At 42.8% G+C, this 20,653-nt stretch overlaps 2 protein-coding genes and 1 long non-coding RNA gene across 3 annotated transcripts in view; 2 read left to right on the forward strand and 1 right to left on the reverse strand.

The window, feature by feature from the left end:
- LOC137901228 (lipoma HMGIC fusion partner-like) overlaps positions 1-5,665 on the forward strand; it is a 37,511-nt gene extending 31,846 nt beyond the window's left edge. The window contains exons 2-3 of the mRNA XM_068745241.1: positions 2,347-2,445; positions 4,980-5,665. Coding sequence (XP_068601342.1) covers positions 2,347-2,445; positions 4,980-5,098 — 218 coding nt within the window. The 3' untranslated portion in view covers positions 5,099-5,665. The remainder of the gene's footprint in view (positions 1-2,346; positions 2,446-4,979) is intronic.
- Positions 1-13,368, reverse strand: part of LOC137901229 (uncharacterized) — a 36,932-nt gene extending 23,564 nt beyond the window's left edge. The window contains exons 1-2 of the long non-coding RNA XR_011105702.1: positions 13,337-13,368; positions 10,515-10,694 (exon numbers count right to left, since the gene is read on the reverse strand). This is a non-coding gene — a long non-coding RNA (uncharacterized lncRNA). The remainder of the gene's footprint in view (positions 1-10,514; positions 10,695-13,336) is intronic.
- Positions 13,369-14,307: 939 nt separating this feature from the next.
- Positions 14,308-19,318, forward strand: nek3 (NIMA related kinase 3). Its single transcript, XM_068745240.1, has 13 exons — positions 14,308-14,424; positions 14,682-14,775; positions 14,882-14,979; positions 15,075-15,158; positions 15,357-15,424; positions 15,517-15,603; positions 16,095-16,149; positions 16,318-16,518; positions 16,791-16,878; positions 17,030-17,146; positions 17,243-17,365; positions 17,458-17,575; positions 17,914-19,318. Exons 1-13 carry the CDS (start codon positions 14,308-14,310, stop codon positions 17,978-17,980), a joined length of 1,317 nt encoding a protein of 438 aa, XP_068601341.1. The 3' UTR covers positions 17,981-19,318.
- Positions 19,319-20,653: the final 1,335 nt, after the last annotated feature.

Here is a 20,653-nt window from a genome sequence, read left to right on the forward strand (position 1 = left end):
GTAGTGGTATGGATCCAGTGGTACCATCCACAGATGTTGACAATGACACCTAAACATAGTCTAATGTGTGACAAACTGAATTTAACCAGACGGATTAGTGGGAAAACAAAATAGATTTTTATTTGTTCATCATTTGGGTCCTACAATCTCATCATCTTACACTGAAGTGACTAAGGTCGCTGAAAGTTTCTGCATTTTGCACCAGGATGGTTGTATAAAAAAATCTCCTTTATTTGAACGCAGTGAAAAGCTGTCAGGTTTTTTTTTTTTTTTTTTTTATTGCTACAAGAAATCAATTCTTCCCAAGGGGATGGTTCAATTTGATCTCATCTTTATGAAGTCTAGCATATGCTATAGAGCTTATCAAGAACCCACTACCTCAGTGGTTCTCAAAATGGGTAATACTTCATATTAGGTCAAGAATGTTTGGGGAAATTCGGTAAATTATAGTTGAGAGAAATTAGCTGTGCAACCAACTACTGGAGGTCAGAGGTCAGGAGACAAAAAAGAAGTCACAGGACGAAACTGCTGAAGTACTGTTGCAGCTGACGACTGCATGTCGAATGAGACAAAGCTTTGACTGTCCTCCCGTGCAGACTGGGACGCACTGGGGTCAGAACTCAAATAATTTGAATTGTATGACCATATATGATACAGGATTTAATTACCCCTCAGCCAAAGTTTTAAATTTTCATTGATGTTCTCCCATGGCGATACGTGTATATGTGTTTCACAGCGTCTATCTCAACACTGTCGTGATGAAATGAATGTTCACGTTGATTTCATTTGCCGTCGTCGCATTGGATTGCAGATCCAAGAACAGAAACGGTTCGCTTAGAAACCGTTGTGATATTTAGCGGTTGCTCAATGGAATTCTGTGTTTTGGCAGCGCTTACTGTCTGCCCTCCCCCCCACCCACCCCACCCAGCATTCCTAGTCATCGTCATCTGACCTGATATGGGAATGGAAAGTATGCGCTGTGGTCTTTCTTTCCCCTTTCTTTTATCTGAGATGCAGCAGAACTTGAAACATTTCAACAAATGTGTACATCAAATAATGGCTTAAAATGACAATAAATCTTAATTTAAAAAAAAATAGGAATCGTAGTTTACTTTATAAAATGATAATGTCTGGGGGGGAAATGTTCTTTTATTGAGCTGCTGCAAGGAAATTAAAGTTGATGTGCTGTTATATCTCTCTGCTTTATCCAACGCTTGAAAGAGAATATTTGATTTTGATAAATATTAATGATGAATTTATTATCAGGCTCGCGTTCTTTGCAGAATTGAATAATTTGCAAACTTGAATAAAAACAATATATATATATATCTGAGATTATTGTAGCATCTGCTCACTTCCTCGCATCTTGTTCAGAGTCCATGGCGGCTGCTTGAACATGGAGTTATTCTAAATGCTCGTGTCGTGTTTGTGATTTGCTGTTCGGCTCAGGATGGCAATTCAAAGTCTGATGCAGAATGTTGCTTGAAGTTCTCTTAAGGATCTGAAGAAGAAACAGCTGAGTTGTTATGTGTGACAATCCGCTCCGCTCCCTCTATCCAGGGAATAACTTGTCAAGACCTGGTTGCAGGCTAATATTAATCCGGAATGTAATGGCCCTGACTACATTTTCCGCTTGTCTCCATATGCAGCTTAAAGCATAAATCTCTGACATCAAACAGTCCCTCCAGCCTATTCTAGAGTTTTACAATAATTATTGCGTATCAAAAATGTGTGCTGTTTTTTTTTCCCCACCGTTGCCTCTTTAATTGCCAACATTGCAGGTGTTCCCTGTTCATTTGCTGCGGTTTCATGAGCCGCTGGCAGCAGAGCTTTTTTTTGTTTGTTGTTGCAGTAAAACCTGCAAAAAAAAAATCACAATGCGTGTGGCTTTACACAGCGATGTGAGGCTTGTTTAGCTAGAATGGGTCAGAGCTGCTTTTTTCTTTTTTCATCCATATCAGCTGGAAACAGTCGATAAGGTGATATCACGCGCAACACTGCTGGAGATTAGCGGCTCACTGTTTATATCATTTTAATTAGAGAGAGAGAGAATCCCCCAAAAAGCTGAGTTTAAATGCACATTGCTTGACATCTGGATACAGTTTCATAAAAAAAATAAAACACTCTTTGATGAATGTCTAACTGATAAAGCCCCACAAAGGCACGGTCTCAGAAAAGCAACGCAAAAGCTGAACCAACACCTCGTTGGTGTGAGAACTGTGTTCCCCAGGCGTATATAGTCAGGCTGCAGCCATGATATGTGCCTTTTCTGCTTTTGGCTCTGTGCTGATTGAATTGCTGTGATTTTACTCACTGCTAACGGGTTCGATCTGTCTTTATTCTCAGGTCTGCTTATAGGATCTGGCTGTGCACTCTATCCATTGGGATGGGACAGCGAGGAAGTACAACAGACCTGCAACAACAGCTCGGACCAATTCCAACTCGGTAAGACGTCCAGCAGCTCAGCGCAACTGCACATGGAACCTAAATTGCAAACAAACACTTTCAAACTTGAGAACGGCTTTGGGAGCAGACTCTTAAATTTGACATCTTGACATTCAGTCCCTTGCAATTTAAACTGTATTGATCAGCGGAATCTCTAAAGGCCATTGAGGAGGAGATACTAGCCTGGTGCCCACTGCAATCATGTTGGTTCAGAGAGTGTGTGTGTGTGTGTGTGGGGGGGGGGGGGGGGGGGGGGGGAGGGTGCCAAGTTTCATGTCATGTCACAAGGAGCTTCACAGTTTGCATTTCTTTGAGCAATTTGCCTGCTATGATCTCAAAATGTCAGGTTCTCCACATCGTTGTTGCAAAAGAAGACACCAGGACACTGGCACATTGTTGCATTTGGGAGCGTGAACTGCTCTTTCCAGGTCCTGCCACAGCATTTTTGACTTTGGAGAGTCCATTCCAAAACGTACATTTTATTCCTCTGGAGTCATGGAGAAGTAGGCTTGCTCATTATCGTGCTGTGATGACTCGGATGTCCCGAGCTCAACCTCACAGACTGAGGACCAGACACTTTTGTCGGAAAGAAATCAGAGTTAATCAGATCATTTAATTTTTTTTATTAAATTGAACTATGTTATATCCTAATTACACCAAATTAATGATGACCTGATCAGCAGTTAATGAGCCATTGTTCAGTATGGATGAATGTAAAAACTGAAAGCAAACCAACATCATGTTACCAACAAAGGAAATATTGATCTTGGCTCTGTTGCCTTTAATTATTGCTAGTCCATATAATCCAGAAGGTTGTAATTCTGTTTGATCTAAATTCTCAAACACATCAACACGTTCACCGACAGGTCAGACCATGTTGCTGCGTTGGTTACGTTTTAATTTAGCGGTTTCCTCCTACAAACAATGTGCTTATTGCTCATTTGCATTGGTGTTCTGTTCTCTGCCCATTGAAGACGACTGCATCAGAGTTGATTTTGGTTTGGGCTCATTCTCAGTAGCAGCGAGGCTTACACAGATCACACGTTCATCCACCAGCACTTTGTTTCCTCTCCTTCGTGGACTCATTCATTCATCATGGAGAGAGAAGTCAGTCCTGTAGTAAACCAATGATGGCTTTGAATATTGATGCACGACACATTGATTGGACGGACAACCAATATAAAAAGACCAAAGTACGTGATTTATGTCCACGGAATGAATGCGTGAAAAATCAAAGTCGTGGCTTTCACTCGACGTCGTTTCTAAAATGGAATATTCCCTTATCGCAATAGATCTCCTCCTCTCATCGGGCTAGAATTTAGCTAGTTTTCATTGGATATTCTCCAAACATTTGATGTTTATAATGAGATGTGTTGACAATCACCACACTTTCCAAATTAAGCATCACATATATAGGCCGTATCCCTCTTTAATAATTCAGATTAGACTGTGGAAGATGGGGTTTTTGTTTGTCTGATTTGTGGGCACTTTTGGCTCAGTTTGAGCGTTTCTCTTCATTGCTATTCCTAAAATGTCTTTTGTCCCACGGTCGGCTGTCTGTCAGCAAATGAGAGCCAAACTATGCTTGGTGCATTTGTTTCAGCAATGTTAACTCTTATTCACACAAGGGTGGAAATGCTGTGACTTGAAAAGAAATGTCAAACCGTTCACCGCATTTTATGATCTCGACTCTAACAGGTTTGTGCAGGATTTAAGGCTGTAGTGTTCAAATAATACAAGACACACAGATATTATACTTCAAATAGGCTTTGCATTAATTACATCTAACAGTTACACTTTGGGCAGGCTGATTACCTTCACATTCCTGGCTGCATTTTCTCTCATTTTCTTTAAATCTGCACACAAGACTTGCAATCGTTATTTCCGCTAAATACGTTCATGAAATATATTATCTGAATTGACTGTTGGACCCTAAAGTCTTTCAATTGATTAGAATATTGTTGGAACCACAAACAAGTGGCAGACATTATCACAGCGCTTCAGAACATGAAGTTGAGTTCATGAGTAGATTTTTAAAATGTGCTTTTAAACATTACAAGCTATAAAGAGTCAATTGTTATCAAGGACCAGATTCTGACCCTGATTGTGTTAGCTGTTCACGCTGTGTTTAACTCCTAGTGATCGGTAGGTCGTACGCACTTGTGCGTAGAGTCTGGGAATGTGCATCGTGCCATTCGCTTGATGTGTGTCTGTGCATATTTGGATTGGTATCACTTTTAAGGAGGCTGCTATGAGGCATGCGCTCGTCACGGTTTGAGCGAGGAAGCGTTCTGCAGCCGTGGCTCCCTCTGCAACACTTTGTGCATCAAATCATGAGCTGAGAAATGCTTGGTCTTTTGTGTCAGACGACTGTGCATCTAAATAAACTAAACAATGCAGGACTCTCCTAATACTACCAAACTAACTCCATGGCTAGAGGATGTTCAAATCTCATTGAAACAGATTACGTGTTTTGGAGCTATCCTGCAGAGATGCACGGATAAAAATCTATCATTCTCTGCTTTCCTTCGCAGGCTCCTGCCAGATCGGCTGGGCGTATTACTGCACAGGGGCAGGAGCAGCGGCTGCCATGCTGCTTTGCACCTGGCTGTCCTGTTTTGCCGGGAAGAAACAGAAGCAGTACCCGTACTGAAGAGAGCATTGGAGAGACGGGGGGGAGAGGAGGGAGTCACACACAAGCACAGCACATCAGGCACCAAAGACGTCCAGTCATCACGGTGCTCTGCACATCATGGGACACGACTCCTCTGACATCTGCAGGGACTGATTCATTATGCAGCGCACACAACTTTGAAAAGTGATTCTTCTCTGAAATAAAAATATATATATGGACCAATCCCACTTGTAGAATTGTTCCATAGCTATTCTGAAACAAAAGAAGTATATTCTCCTTACTGTCTTCCTCCTCTTCAGCCATTGATGTTAATGTGATCGTGTGAGCACCGTGATGAAGACAAAAGTAATAATTCTCCATTGTTGTGAGGTGTTTCTGTGTCATGGCTCTTGTTGCCTCAACGCAGACTGAAATGCAATAATCCCTGTAACGTAAAGCAATCTGACGACGGCAGCCTCGACGTTTCAGATTAGGGAACTCCAACCAGAGTTTATTTAACACTACTATAAAATATACATTGTGTTTGATAATGTGCTTTATCATATTCCTGCGTGTTTTGTATTCACTCTGCAGATTATTCTTTGTCGTTATTGTTGTTTTGTAAATAAATGTTTATTGAAATTCTAGTGTCTGAGTCCCATTTCAGTCCCAGAATGCACCGTGAGGTAAACCGCGCATGCCTGCACTCGCATTCCAAAAGGTTTTTCCCATGACCTCTTGGCCGTAGTGGTGCTATGTGAACATGAATGACCATCAATCTTTTTTCTTTACCCCGGTCGATGAAGAGGATAAGGATGGGCAGCAATGTAAATGTCACTTTTGTTTCTCCCAGAATTGATTCCTCTAATCCTGTGACCTCCAGTGAGATTTTTTGCCTTCGGATCAGATGACTCCGTCTCAAACCTTCCGAGACTTCCAGACCGAGGCCTGAGATGCAGTCGCACCCTCGGACACTGAGAAGCGCTGCATCCATCATCTTAGCGCCGGCTGTATCTGACAGTCCTTCTACCCACCTGCGTAGCGTGAATTACAGTGATGCTAGCCTTTCTCACACCAGCCACCACAGTGGTATGTGCCATCGGAGGTGCGAGATGTGCCGAGCTCTCCGCTTGCTATATTTATTCATTTATTCCTCCAATTTTTTTTTTAATCCTTTGATACACAAACAACACTTCAGAGATCTGTGTAAAAGTGTACAAAGTCAGCTCATTTACATTGCAGCTGTTTTCCATGCACTTGGACCTCATTAGCATCCCAATTTTCTCACAATACTTTGCATTCCCGAGATAACTACCCCCCCACCCCACCCCCACTTACACCCACCCATCTATCCTCACTTGAGAAATCTCTCTCTCTCGGTACTTGCTCTGTTTAATATGCTTGTTGGACTCGTGTGCATTCTCTGATCTGCTGCGCTGATTGATACCAGCAGTGACGGTTGCAACGTGCCCACCAGACGCCTCATCAGCAGATGCCGGCAAATTGAGGTCAAGTTAAAGGATTCCACAGACTGACAGGTTGCGCCTTGCAATCTGAGGTCTTGTTAGTTGTTGGCAGATTGCCTTCTGAAAAGTGTAATAACTGGTGAGGGCAATAGATTTAGTCAACTGCTGAGTAAAAGGGACATTCCCTGTTAACTCTCTAACTCCGTGAGCGCCACAAACTGGGAAATAAATCAACTTCTGTGATGTAAAAACCTTTCAAATTAAAATTAAATTAATTTTTTTGTTTTTGTATTATAATATCTTATAAGAGGTAGAATGCTTGAAATGAATCTGGAAAAAGTTTTTATTTGCTGATTAACTTTTGTAAATTTCTATGGGAAAATCAATGTGAGGAAAACGCCAGAGAGAAATCACAATTGAAACAAAAGTAAATGACAGTTTGTTTCTCTCCATTTCATCATTTTAAAATGCACAGTTTGTGCAGCATTGTGTTGAATATTGTTATTGTAATGGGGGAAAGCACTCAATCACTTTCAGAGTTTAACCTTGCTACAGAGTTCTTCATCAATTATTATTATTATTTTTTTTATCTTGCAAGATAATCACTGTCCTCATGAGCACCTTTTCTTAAGGCTTTGCTCTAACATCAGTATCCAGAAAAATCTAGTTACTCCAGTACATCGAGAATGTCAACCATTGTATACTGGAGAAAGTAGCTGATCATAAAGTCTGATCATTTTTATTATAATATTAATAAATTGTATCTTAATGTAAAGTGTTGCTGACCCATCAGTGTGTTGTTGTGTAGAAATGTATTCATCTTTATTTTTCCTCCACAGTTTATTGTCCAGGGTGACCCAGAGTGTGTACATTTGACAATTCTCATCTCATCTCATAGTTCTCCTATTGTTTTGCTGTTTGATTGTGTCTAATAAAGTGTGTTTAGAATCTGTATAGTTTTAGTCCCATGTAAATGCCATGTTGCTGCATTTTTAATTCCTGCTGCCTGTTTTTAGGCGAGAGCAACTGATTTGATCCCTGCCTTTATTAGCAGAGGCTTGCTCTCGCTGTTGAATGTCAATAAGATCCAAAAACATTGTTGCAAAAGACTAAAGAAAAAAATTACCGTAGCCTATAAATATACATCGCTATTCTGCACTAAGCAATCAGAGATCCGAAAAGCATCGTGTTTATATGGATTTAAAAAAACAAAGGAGAATCCTGTGAACATACACCTGTAAAAACTGCGTCAGCTTAGAGGATCAGAAACTATTCTTCAAAACCCATTTGGATTACGACTCATGGTTCACTGGTATGATTTCTGAATGATCAGTTTTTAGGTAATCCCCACACTAGAAGGGAATATTGGGATTAATTAAGAAAAGCCAGGCTCTGGACAGCTATTTTGAGTTGCCATGGGAAATGTGAAGGTGACAACATTATGGATGATTCAGTTCTGTTCATGTGTTCCCCAGCAATTTGTGTTGTTTGTGTTATTCAAACTTGTGCACTTCTTTTCCATGTCATAAACCCAACCTCAACGAAGCTAACAGGACGGTTAGAGAAGAAATCTGATTGGCTAGGGTACCTAAAACCACCTGGGCGTTCTTTGCCACGGCCTTAAGAGTCAAATATGATTGATTATCGCATGTCACTGGACTAATTGCATATTTAAGGGTAGACCAAGGCCATCAGTCATCATCTAAGTGATGAATGAAATCTTCTCACTCGTTCGTTTTATCATTGTATATCTATCGATTTTAAATGGGCATAAAACCAAATAACACTTCTGAGTTGACTTCTCATTTTTTCACTTTGAAAGTACTGCTTGCTATTTCCTTTCAAAAGCAAATGGGATAAACTTTCTCCTGCTTCTCTAAAGAAGCCAACCTGTGGGCTGTGTGATTCGCCCACTTCGTCAATACCATATGTACATGAGAAAGAAGTTACCGGTATCTGCATAATGATCTCCTCGTTCCCTCACTCATCCTCTCCACCACTTCATTCCAAGTCCCCCCAGGTTATTCCCTGCTCAAAGGAGAGCGGGACCGGAGGAACAAAGCAAAGAGTTTTGGTTTCCTCCCATGGATCTGTTGCTAGTGTGCAGCTGGCATCAATGAAAAACCTGCGGGATTCAAGTTGGCATCACCTTTCAAGCTCCTTGCAGTTAAAGTCAGCAGCGTTTTTCATTTGCTTGTGTGACGCTTGACTACAGTGGCTTTAAAGCCTCTATAAACCAAAAGCACCACCTCATCAAATGTCTAGAGAATATTGAGCCCCTGGGCACAGTCTCAGGAATGGAACTCATCGAGAGCTTCTCAAAAGCATGCAGAAACGGTACGGTTTCTGTTGAGTGCTGAATGAAGTCCCTGGGTGGAGGAACGTTTTAAAGTGTGGAAAAACAAACTCGGGGGTCTCGCATCACTCAGAAGCCCCCTCCATGCCTGCACCAGACAACGGAGCGCAAATAGAACTCAACACTGTGGAAGAATGTAGCGAGAGAGATACGGAGCGAAGATGCGAGCGCAGCATTCTCTGAGCTATCTACAGACTGCCACGGCGCTGCTCAGTATAATCGCCTCCGCTATCGGCCCTCTGCAGTGCAGACGCCCGGGAGCTCCGAGGTGAAAGAGGCCAATGCATTTTATCCGTCGCCAAAGGCCTGACGCTGGTTTATTTATTTATTTAAACCTATTTCACTGTCATGTTTTGGAGACTTGTCAGTCATGTGAAGAGTCGCCTGTTCTCAAAAGGTCACAGAAGCCAGCCTTCTCCAGGAGGTCACTGATAGGGCCGGTGTCGTATCAGCCCTTTGGCCTCGTACTATTATCCTCAAGCAGACTGTAATTCATCTCCTATTTGACGAGCGCAACCGCGATCCTTTAATCCTCACTAACTACAGACCTAACTTTAAACTGCTGCTGTCGTCAGGTTGCTTTGAGCCAGCCGACACTGACGTCGGGAAACTCTACGTGATGCAGGCTTGCTAAGCCAAGACATCGTCGCAAAGGCACCGAGTCAGTCTTTGTTTGAGTGCAGATGAAGATCACTCCACAAATGTTTGTCCAATTACAACCATTTACGGGCAAGAAGCAGAAATGCGTTTCGCAATTGAAAGAAAGCTTTATTTATGTCATTGACAAAGTTGCAAGCACACAATTAAATTATCTTTACACACACTAGTAAAGATTGGACTTTCCCCTCTCCAGCCACTAGTCCAACTTCACATTTCATCCAGGCTGGGACTTGAACCAGCAAACAGGTGGACGTCTCTGCTTCCCAGCCCAAGGCCCAAACAATCACCGATAAGCACAGATCGGCGAGGATGACGAGGGTGACGAGGGTGACGAGGGGGAAGATTAGTCACTTAACAAGATCAATGTTTTTTTTCTTCCAAAAGTAAATATAGCCAAAATGCCTTTCAAAAACATGCTGTTGGTGAAAGTACAACACGTTCTCTGTGTAATTGGTACCCAGCGCTTTTAAGGTAACTTCCTCGGGGGGCTCGGTGACATTTTCCTGTGTAATTTATGTGGGGACACAGAGACTTGTGTGGAATTTTGAGACAATTACCACAAGGCTGAACTGCAATAAAATACAGCATGTGGTTGGTGTTCCAAGAATACTGCACTTAGCTCCAAGAGCAGGAACGAACCCCAGGAAAATATCTTGTGTAAACACAAAGCCTTCGATGAATTGTGGCACACATTGCGCCGGCACACGGTGCTTAAAGTCACAGCTTGTTAAAGGAGAGACATAAAATACGTGCTGGATCAGTGTCATGAGGCGTCGGCCATTCCATTTCAGGCCGTCTGCATGCATGTTTTTACCTTCTTCTGCCTTCCGGTGGTCAAATTTGATTAATGCAGCTTAAGTATGTTTCAAGTATTCTATCCTATTCAAACTTAGAAAATAATCATCATTGTTGTGTTTCATATATTTCCTAATTCTCTCAAACGCTCAATAAGATTTAGAGAAGCATGCTTCACCTCATCCCTCATTTAATCCTGAAGAGCAGCGAAACATCCAACGGCGACGTCCTGCAGAACGTCTCGCCGGGTATCACGAACGATGGTGATGTCATCTTGTTTGTAAGAGCAGCATGTGTGTTAGTATTAGCAAGCAGCTGTGCATCAGGAGGAGAGGCAGCCTGGTCCATGCCCAGAAGCCTGCGGGGGATAAAGAATAAACAGCACTGAAGCCAATTAAGTGAAAAAAGGGGCACAAGGTGACAGAAGCGATGTGTTCCCAGTTCAAGACCGGCGATGAAGCCTCTTATATTCGGTTCTTAATGGGCCTTAAAGGTCAAGTGAGCTTTGGATCATCCCACAGAGTCGTCTTCATCACCCATGATTAGGCTCACCGACGCAAGACGAAGGATTCTGTTTCTTTGCTGTGTTTCTTCACTCCGATAGTCAAAATGAATTGTGATTTCTTTTCACCTCATTTGTTCATTCCTGGTTCAGCCTTTAAGCATTGTTAAAGCGAGGGCATTGATCCATTAGTATGGAATCAGGTGACATGTATCATTCTTATTTCATCAGTAGCATCACTCACACGCAAATAAAATTGTTGTTATTTGTCATAACCTTTTATTTCATTCTTAATTTTATTATCAACATCTAATTAGATTGAAATGTTCTTTGTTCAATCCTCTATAATAAAATGTGCCATCTGGGCAGCCTCTCACAGGCTTGAATCGTTTAACCCTTTGGTTGCTTTTTTTCATGTAGAGAATATCGTACTTTTTGGGTCTCGGCTATGTCGTGTTCCCGAGCTTCTCATGACCCAGTAGTTTGAGAGTCACTAGGATGCCGTGTCCATTACACGTACTCTTCAAATCTCTTATATCAAGTAGACCCACGTGGTGGCCTGACCCCAGGATGCTCGAGACTTTCTTTCTTGTCATCTACTGTCGATTTTTCAATACATTGCTACTTTATGTTAGGATTGTGCATCCCAGACACCTGGATATCCGTTATTGCAGAAGCAGCATCATCGTGTGTTAAAGGCTCTTTCTCAGACACAAGTACTAACACAGCGTCACCCTTCGGTGGACATCTGCTATGAGAAGTAATATTTAGAATTTTAGATTGCATACATGAAAAAGTTCTTCACTTTTGAACTGCACAGAGCAGATTTCAAACTAGCAGTTGCTATTGTGCTTTTAGCCAATTATACAAAAAGCATCTTGTTAAGCTTCACAGGAAGTCCAATCTGCTGTTTAATGTTAACAACCGGATGTGATAGTTTAGATTCCTCTCACCTCAGTCTCACCTCATACTCTGCAGCCCAAGAGACCAGGTCGGAGTCAGAGCAGGGAAGAATGCACTGCCCACGCTCTTGTTATGGTTGTAACATAATTTACCTGATTCTTTTTTTAAATATATTAGATATACATTTCATTATAATGTGATGTCATTATTTAAAAGATATTTTCAAACTGTAAAGCACACAGAGAGCTCACACCTCCACCAAAAGCAGCTCAATTTCCATTGTTTCCAACTTTTTAATGTAGTTTGTGGCAACAATTCCATCTCCCTGCGGCACACCTTCCCCATTTCAACAAATCTGTAATGGGCCTCACCTCCTCCATCTTTTTATCACTGTACTGACTCATTTCCTTTAGTGCCACCTCAGCAATACATCGTCATGTCTTAGTGATATTATTAAGAACACAGACGAGCCATTCAGTCGGGGCGAGTGAGGACACACAGGTTTTAATGTCTGTACTGTTCTGGGAGTGTGGGAGCACTGATTGCCTTCAGGTATTACAGTTACATGAGGTGTACAATCTACAGATTCATTTTTGGACAAAGGACACTTCATCTCCACACACTCCATCTCTCTATCCTTTTTGATATATTTATTTATCTGAACATTTCCTTCAGAAAATATTTGACAGTTGATATGCATATTATTTTAATATAAGTTTGAACCAGTTAATTAAGGCCTTTGTGGAGGAAAAAACAACAACATTATGAAGAGAGCTAAATGCTGCAGACTTAATAACATTAGTTAACGGAATAAATTATAAAACATTGGCGAGAAAATTAACTTTTAAAAAATTTATTATACGCAGGATGCTCCAATATAACATTACACTGGGAGACAGTAGGCCGCTAATTTTTAGATAAAATGTTGAAAAATTGTTTCGAATCTTGAAAGCAAACTGGCAGACCAAGAGCATTTCAGGTGATTTATCAGACGAGGCAACTTGTGTCGGTGTAATGGGCTGTGGAACAGATCACTGTGCACTGTGCGCGGGCACCATCTAGTGGCCATAACGCACATTGCAAGATGATTTACGTCACACAACAACAAATAAGGAAGAGAGCAAATATTTAAATTTGTAGGAGATAACCAGTGTTGGGCAAGTCACTCAAGATCGGTAATTTATTACTTATTACTAATTACTTGCTGAAAAAGTGGTCTAGCTACAGGTCTAGCTAGTTTACTGGACGATGCTGCTGGGGTCAGACTCTTTAGGCTCATAGTGGTCTAGCTTTGTTGTTGTTGTCAAAATTAATTTAATACCAAATCATGTGCATTCTGTAAAATTAGGTACTGACGTAAAAACATACAATATAGCAAATGTTAATGAAATGTCTAGCTAGTTTACTGGACGATGCTGCAGCAACACTTGCAGTGGACATACTGACAAACTTCATTAGCAGGTTCCATCGCTCGTCTTGTAGAGCCTGCGAGGAATGAGATTTTTATTTTGCAGTCAGCCTTTGTGCCGTCAACCACATTAAAATGTGTCCAGATTTTACTCCGTTTTCTATCACGGATTTTTTTCTTTCCTTACCTTTTCTAGCGTGTTTAGTTTCTACAAAGTTCTCTCTCCCTCCACCCCCCCACCCCTCGTTGTGGAAACACAGACGCCCACACACATCTCGACCAATCACGTTAGACTTTAACATAAAAAAAACGTTTTGGCTCATAATCGGCTCCCAATGACGGGAACCGGCTCTTGTCGTTCACTTCATTTTTTATTTATTTTTTTATTTTTTTATTTTTTTGTACTGACTGTGTGTAGGTGTACATGCTAAAATTACTCTGCATTAAAAAAAAAAAAAAAAAAAAAACTTCCAGTGACAAAAACGGAAGCTCCTTCGTCAATATTGGGCATCAAACTCATGTTGTCAATTCACAGTGTAAATTCTTGTAAGTATCAAACTAATTGATGTCATTTGAAAGGAGCGTCTTCTAAGGGACGAGGGCCTAAATGCGGGGTTTTATTTTATTTTTATTTACGTTTTAGTGACATATGACGTCACCATCGACCCAGGAAGACTTGGCCTCGCCGTGACAGCTTCGTGAGGATGTTTCCGGTTCCTAGAAACGTCTCTGTGCTTCGGTGGCGCAGAAGAGTCCGAGACGATAACGCTGTGACAGACCTGGGTCAAAACACACAACAATAATCTGCGTTCTCAAATTTCGTGGTGAAGATAAAAATAAAAAATTAAATTAAATTACTCTGCTTTTAAACGTTATTCACTTCCTGAACGTCGGAGACGTAAACAGAATTATATTGGTACAGGCCCAGCCAATGGCGTCTTAGATTTTCGGTGTAACCAATAAGAATTTACCATGTGACCTCAGAGTAACAAATCAGCAGCCCTCTTCCGCCCGGCTAGATGCGTTTAGGTGCCTATTTCCGTTGTTATACTTCGTAAATGTCTCAATTCCAGCCCTTGAGTCTAACAGAATAAAAGCTGTAGCGCAGAGTCACCTCCACCGCAGTTTGATGTGTCCTGTGGCTGTTCTCGGAGCTCTATGGAGAGATACTCCCTCCGGAGGGTCCTCGGTGAAGGGTCCTTCGGTCGGGCTTTGCTAGTTTTGTGTAAAAGCAGCCAGGAGAATTATGCGGTGAAGGAAATCCAGCTGCCAAAGGTATTTACAATCCGAGGTAGTGATTCAAACTGTAGCTTGACTTCAACTGGGCCGTTCCACTGCAGCCAGTATCCCTGTTAAAAAAAAAATCATATTAGCAGAAACAATGAATTAAACAGGAAGATATTTTGGACTCTTTCCTTAAATTCAGATTGTTTATAGCCATGGCATCATATATGGAAATGTGTGCAGATTGCCTGTTCAGAGACGGGAGAATATTTGTTTTTGCGAGATGTGTTTGTTTGCATTTTTTATAGAATCAGTCCAAATTGAAGAATTCCAGGAGCGAAGCCATCCTGCTCTCCAGAATGAAACATCCTAATATCGTGGCGTTCAGGGAGGCATTTGAAGGTATTCACACATGTAACGCTCCTTTTAAAACATATTAAGAGATGTTTTCTGCATATAGTCTGCATTTTGGACAGTGAAATAGGTCATGGTGTTTGTGCCTATCCAGCGGTTGATCTCCTGTACATCGTTATGGAGTACTGCAGCGGAGGAGACCTGCTCCAGAGGATCCGCCAGCAGAAGGCTGCACATTTCTGTGTTGATGATGTAGGACCCAACGACTTGCATCTGTTCTCATCATGTATTTTTGTTCTTATTTCTCTATATTGCTCTTAATATCAGTTGTTTGAACTTTTTCTCAGATCGTGAGGTGGTTTGCTCAAATGTGCGCTGCGACGCTGCATATCCACAACAAACGAGTTTTACACAGAGATTTGAAATCTAAGGTACAATAGTCATTAAAACCCGTCTGCATTTCTGTCATCAGTGTTTAATATAAGTAGAACAGATATTTGGAACCCTTGAGGAAAGTCAGATTTTCTTGATCTGGTTCTCATCAGGGTGAAATAAACTCTCGAGATTAGAGGACGGCGTCACAGAAATGATCGGCTGTTCTTTGCATTCCTTGTCTTTCACTTCCTCAGAACATTTTTCTGACAGATGATGGGACAATCAAGGTTGGGGACTTTGGCTCAGCGTGTATTCTGAACAGGTACCCGGATGAGCGGTGTAACAAATGTTTGCATTTAAAAAAGAAAAGTTATTGCTGTTTTATTTCAACTGTAACGACTGTTTGTGTTCCAGCCCAACGTCCTATGCTCAAGCTTATGTGGGAACCCCATATTATGTGGCCCCAGAAATCTGGGACAATAAGCCGTACAACAATAAAAGGTTTGTGACACATTTGTTGAGTTGATCCCTCCACTATGTGGCTCAAGATCAAAGGAATCATTCAGAAGCAATCTGTTGATTCTCCGTTCCAGCCCTACTGAGGTCGGCTTAAAGAAGCGCCTCTAATGGCTCTCATTAGTACTTCACATTGAAACGATCTGGGACGTACCGGTAACTGCCCTTTGGCCAAACAGACAACATTCAGACCTTTTCATACAATGGAGTAAAAAAAAGAAAAATAACAATCATGATCTTTACTAAATTGTCAAGTTTCCGTTCCAGGCTTGATTTTGTTTTTCCCATTATAGTTAACCCATTCATTCGAGAAGCTTGGTCAATACATGCACAAGCAATGAGTAACTTCCCAAATATCTGCAGAGATTTCCTGGCGAGAAGTTTCTCGTGTTTGAGTTAACCAGGCTGGTATCTTTGTGATTGTGCCAGCAGATGATGCATGTCTGATTAAATGTCGGCGCTTCTGTGTTCTGCAGCGACGTGTGGTCTCTGGGCTGCGTTCTCTACGAGCTCTGCACCCTGCGCCACCCGGTATTTACCCTCCAATGCACCTGTGGCCTTTTATTCATTGCAACATTGTGCTCCCATCTTACGGCACCGTGAGATTCTGCAAAAAGAATGCTGTGCTGACATGGCGAAGGCCCCGCCTTGTCACTTTCAGTTCCAGGAGCTAATGTGAAATGTTTGTGTTGTGTACAGTTCCAGGCACCGAGCTGGAAGAGCCTTATCCTTAAGGTGTGCCGGGGTGCGTACCCTCCCCTCCCAAACCACCTGCCCTACGAGCTGCGGTATTTGGTCAAGCAGATGTTTAAGACAAACCCCAAAGACAGGCCGTCCCTGAACACCATCCTGAGCTCCCATCGAGTTTCCAGACTCCTGCTCACACATCTGCCACCCCAGGTACAAAGACGAGCGCTGTTCACTGCAGTTTCAGCTTCCTGCGTGAGGAAAGTCACTTTCACTCTAAGCAAAGTGACTTCATGGCTGCCCATCCGTCATAACAACACACTGACACAGCACGGCGTTGAAACGAGAATTTAAACTTTTACACAAACTGTCCCGCTGTGCTGAGTGCGTGTGGGATCTGACCTTTGGCACGCTGCTGTTAGTTCAGATGGCTGCAGCGATCGTGTTACGCGTTTAACTTTCTGCGTTGCTTTGAGACTTTACAGGCGACGGAGAGGGAGGAACGCGGGAGATGTACGGGTCGATGGAACAGAGGAGAGGGAATAAAGGTCGCTCGTCTCCTGGGAGAAAAGGGTTTGATGCTTCTAAATGATCCATAGTTACTTATCATAGGTGTGGGGAAAAAAAATCACCTGACTTTAAATTGTGTTTGACCTAATGTTCAAGAAAAATGTCTCCCAGACAACAATATAAATCACACGACTGTTTACCGTTTTATGTGAAGGCCAGGGTCCCAGAAAGAAGTGGGCCGCCGAGCCATCCGACACCGTGCTCCAGATGTTGGCCCACGCCAGCCTCAGCTCATCTGGCAGCACGCCGACAACCAGCCAGACCCTCATAGGTTCTACTCAAGCATGTGTGGCAGCGGTAGCGTCTGCATCACTTCCACGGAAAATGTACCACGAGTTCACGTCTCTGCTGTGTTCCTGTTTTCCAGGTGTGCCAGAGGACGGCGGGGAGAGGAGACGATGGGACAAATGTCCTCCTGAGAGGCTTCTGAGTGTGTTGGAGAAGGCCCCGCTGAGCAGAGCCTCCAGCACCTTCCTAATCAGAAGGGGAGGTGTGTTCATATCGGTTTTGGCCACATGACGGCAACATGTCGGTGAGGTGGATAACCCTCAGCCTCTGGGACGCTGCGGTTTCCGTGTTTAGGAGACGACCCTCTGCTGGGCCCTCTGTCCCAGTCGCAGGGCGACGACCCTGACGGCGCTGAGCCGGCATCGGCTGGAGACGGGGACCGGCTTCAGCCTCGTTCTGATGACGAGGACACGTAAGGAACCCTGGCTTCTCCTCGGCACGGTATTAACACGGCTGAGCAGATTCCATCCGCTGTGATTGGACAACTCATGACGGGCATCTGATTCAGTTTAAGTCTTTAAGTCTTTTAAGGCATATTTGCCATTTACCAAAGTCAAAGTACTCTGATTAATACTTGTGTGTAGTTCTCTTTCTTTCACTGCCAAATAAGAGAATGTTGGGCTGTAAAGTAGATGCAAAATGAACATGAATGGAAAAACTCCAAAGGATTATTCACAGTAATTCTAGTATTTGCATGAAGTGGCATCTGTGCGACAACGCTAATAGAACCTCCTCTCACTCTCTTCACAGAGACTTTGAGGAAGACTGCCCGAGCGACTGGATGGATGAGGTTGAAAGAATGGTTTTGGGGCAATGAAGGCTCATTCCTTCTCGCCGGCTTTATGTGGAAGGTCAATACGAAGGTTTACATGAAGTAAAAATCCTAACTCTTTGCAGATGGCAACCCACAATTCACTTGATGCACACAAGATGGGCGTGATTCCTATTAAGAACCAATTTTAACTCAACAAAAGCTTTCATGAGCCCACATTGAATATCAATGCCTTTCGTTGTCTTATTAAATCCCTTTTTTACGCAGATTTTTAAGATGTGTGTGTGTGTGTGTGTGTGTGTGTGTGTCTCTCTCTTTGATTTGGACATCTGCTGTGCGTTGTCCAGATTAACAGTGATAACATTCCCAGCAGATTGGAACTGTCTGGAAGCTCCTGTTTGTCTTTAGGAAGCAGGAAGCATTAGCCCACAGCAGCTGGGTCTCCGTGGGGGCCACGCCGTTTTGAGCCTGCCCACAGCATCTGATGTCCATTTCCTCTGCAATATCAAAAGTAGACTAAACACCCTCAACTGTTGGTCTTTGTCTTTTATCCACCCGGCGACGTGTTGACAAACCAAACATCTGCAGGACTGAACAGTTTTTAATTTGCTGCGACCACAAGAGTGCCAGAAGAGATGACCGAGCCGGAGTGTTTTCTTTTTTACGCCACTAGGTGGAGATGAAATGATTTATAAGACCCATCCAACTCCTTAAACGGGAATTTAAGAGACTATTTTCTTAGAAATGTGCGTCCCATTGAAGATGGATCAGAGATTGTGACTCATAGTTGCGATGAAGATAAAACGCACTTTAAACATTTGGAATAAAAGCAGACTATATCTTGACCGCACGCTCTGCAACTGAAACCAGAGCCTAGCCTCTCCCGTCACAGTTTGGCCTTAACAGGATGTAGATACAGTTTAGGACCTTCGAGTCAACAAAGCGATAATGATGCTGATTCACCAACGGTCACGCCAGGGACGGAGTATCCTGCTGCCAAGGTCTGCTGATGACCGAAGCCTCCCATTGGCCGACAGAAAAAAACCCTGCTGTATGAAAAGGCTTTCCCAGATACCGTATCTGCTCTTAGTTGTGTTTATAGAGGAAGCCTGGGTTTACAGTTTGCCCTTTAACTTGAACCCCCCCTCCAGGACACACTGCAGCCCCCAGTATTTGGATTCTAACACGTTTCCCCCTGTACCTCTGCAGATGTCCGTGTTTAGCAGTGAAACGGATAAAGGGGTGAAGCTACAGCATCATCAGCATCACCGATGAACTCGACAGCATCTTTTGGGCTCAGCCATGTTGTGTGAAACTGAGGGGAGTGGAAGGAATAAAAATACTTGGAATTCTTTTTGCTGGGTTTCTTTTCTATTTCTATTTCTATTTCTATTTAGCACTGTGAAAAAACTGAAACTTTACAATCAGTCAACGTGTGAATTGTGTTTGTTTGCTTTATCAGATGAGATATTATTCTGATTTATATCTTTAGACTAAGTATTTTTCCAGTCCAGTTAATTTCACAGTTATTTTCTTGCGTTCTGTGTAAGAGCCACAAGTGTATTTTCTTTCTCCCATTTGTGTGCTAGATTCTATTCTAATTTTTGTATCTTAGTGCAGTTAAATAAAACATATCCAATAAATGTTAAACTTCTGAGTCAAAGATGCAAATCCTGCCCTGCAGAACAAAATGCAGACGGGAAAAACCAGCCGCTGAACTGGTGCATCCTGCAGGAAGGATGTGAAGTCGTGTCTCTTTGAGTGTGTAGCTCCTCTGCGCTACATCCTACGTCTCTATATCCACTCTTGGTCAATATGATTGCATCTCTTGCCGTGATGTATGATGAGAAGCGCTTTTTGCATTTTCTCTCTGCTCCTCATGGTGGCCTCGCTGACACCAATCAATCAAGTGGCTTCCTTTTTCTTTTTTATCAGATGACGCCCTTTTACAGATTGTCTGCACACCTCAACCCTTGTTTTCTGTCATCACCTCTGTTGACATGTGCTATCTGCACAATCTCGGCTCCCCCTTTGTTTTTTGACTACCCCCCCCCCCCCCCCCCAGCCTCACTCAGGAAGAGCTGTGCAGATGCAAGATGACCCCGTGATCTCTGGCTGCTGATGGTTAGAAAGGCCTTTTCTGGATTTGAAGTTTTCGCAGCCGTTTATAGCTGCAAGCCGGTATGAATCGCACTGGAGGGAACAATGAAACCTGCTACCGTGACTCAGTCAGTAAAGAGAAGTGCTGTTCATTCTTTACAGGGAACAGCTCTTTACTTTTACGTCAGCTGCCATCAGACACGGCGCCGTGGGTTCTTCCAGGTCCATGTCACTCACTAAGCTGGAAGCTTTCTGCAGAGATGTCAGCTCTGAGGAAAACCGGGACAGAATCCACGGAGGAACAACAGACACACAGGAACGGCGTGAGCTTAGCGACACTGCCGTCTTTAGTGCTTCCTGCGCATTGCGAGGCTTAAAGCAGGTAAAGGTGTCCGGTGACCACGTCCCAGTGTGACAGGCGGGCCCCAGGAGCCATGAAACCTCTGACCTTAAAACCTTTAATTAACCAGAAGAGCACTCAGAGGCCGCAGGCCTGCGCCGAGCAGGGAGTGTTACCGTCCCACGGCACTGAAAGCATTTGTTAACTTTTGCACCCACAAATAACGGCCCTTTTAACATCCACTCAAATCTCAATGGTGACATTTCTGTCCATTTTGC

The sequence above is a fragment of the Brachionichthys hirsutus genome, chromosome 11 (genome assembly GCF_040956055.1).
Source record: "Brachionichthys hirsutus isolate HB-005 chromosome 11, CSIRO-AGI_Bhir_v1, whole genome shotgun sequence".
Classification (NCBI taxonomy): domain Eukaryota; kingdom Metazoa; phylum Chordata; class Actinopteri; order Lophiiformes; family Brachionichthyidae; genus Brachionichthys; species Brachionichthys hirsutus.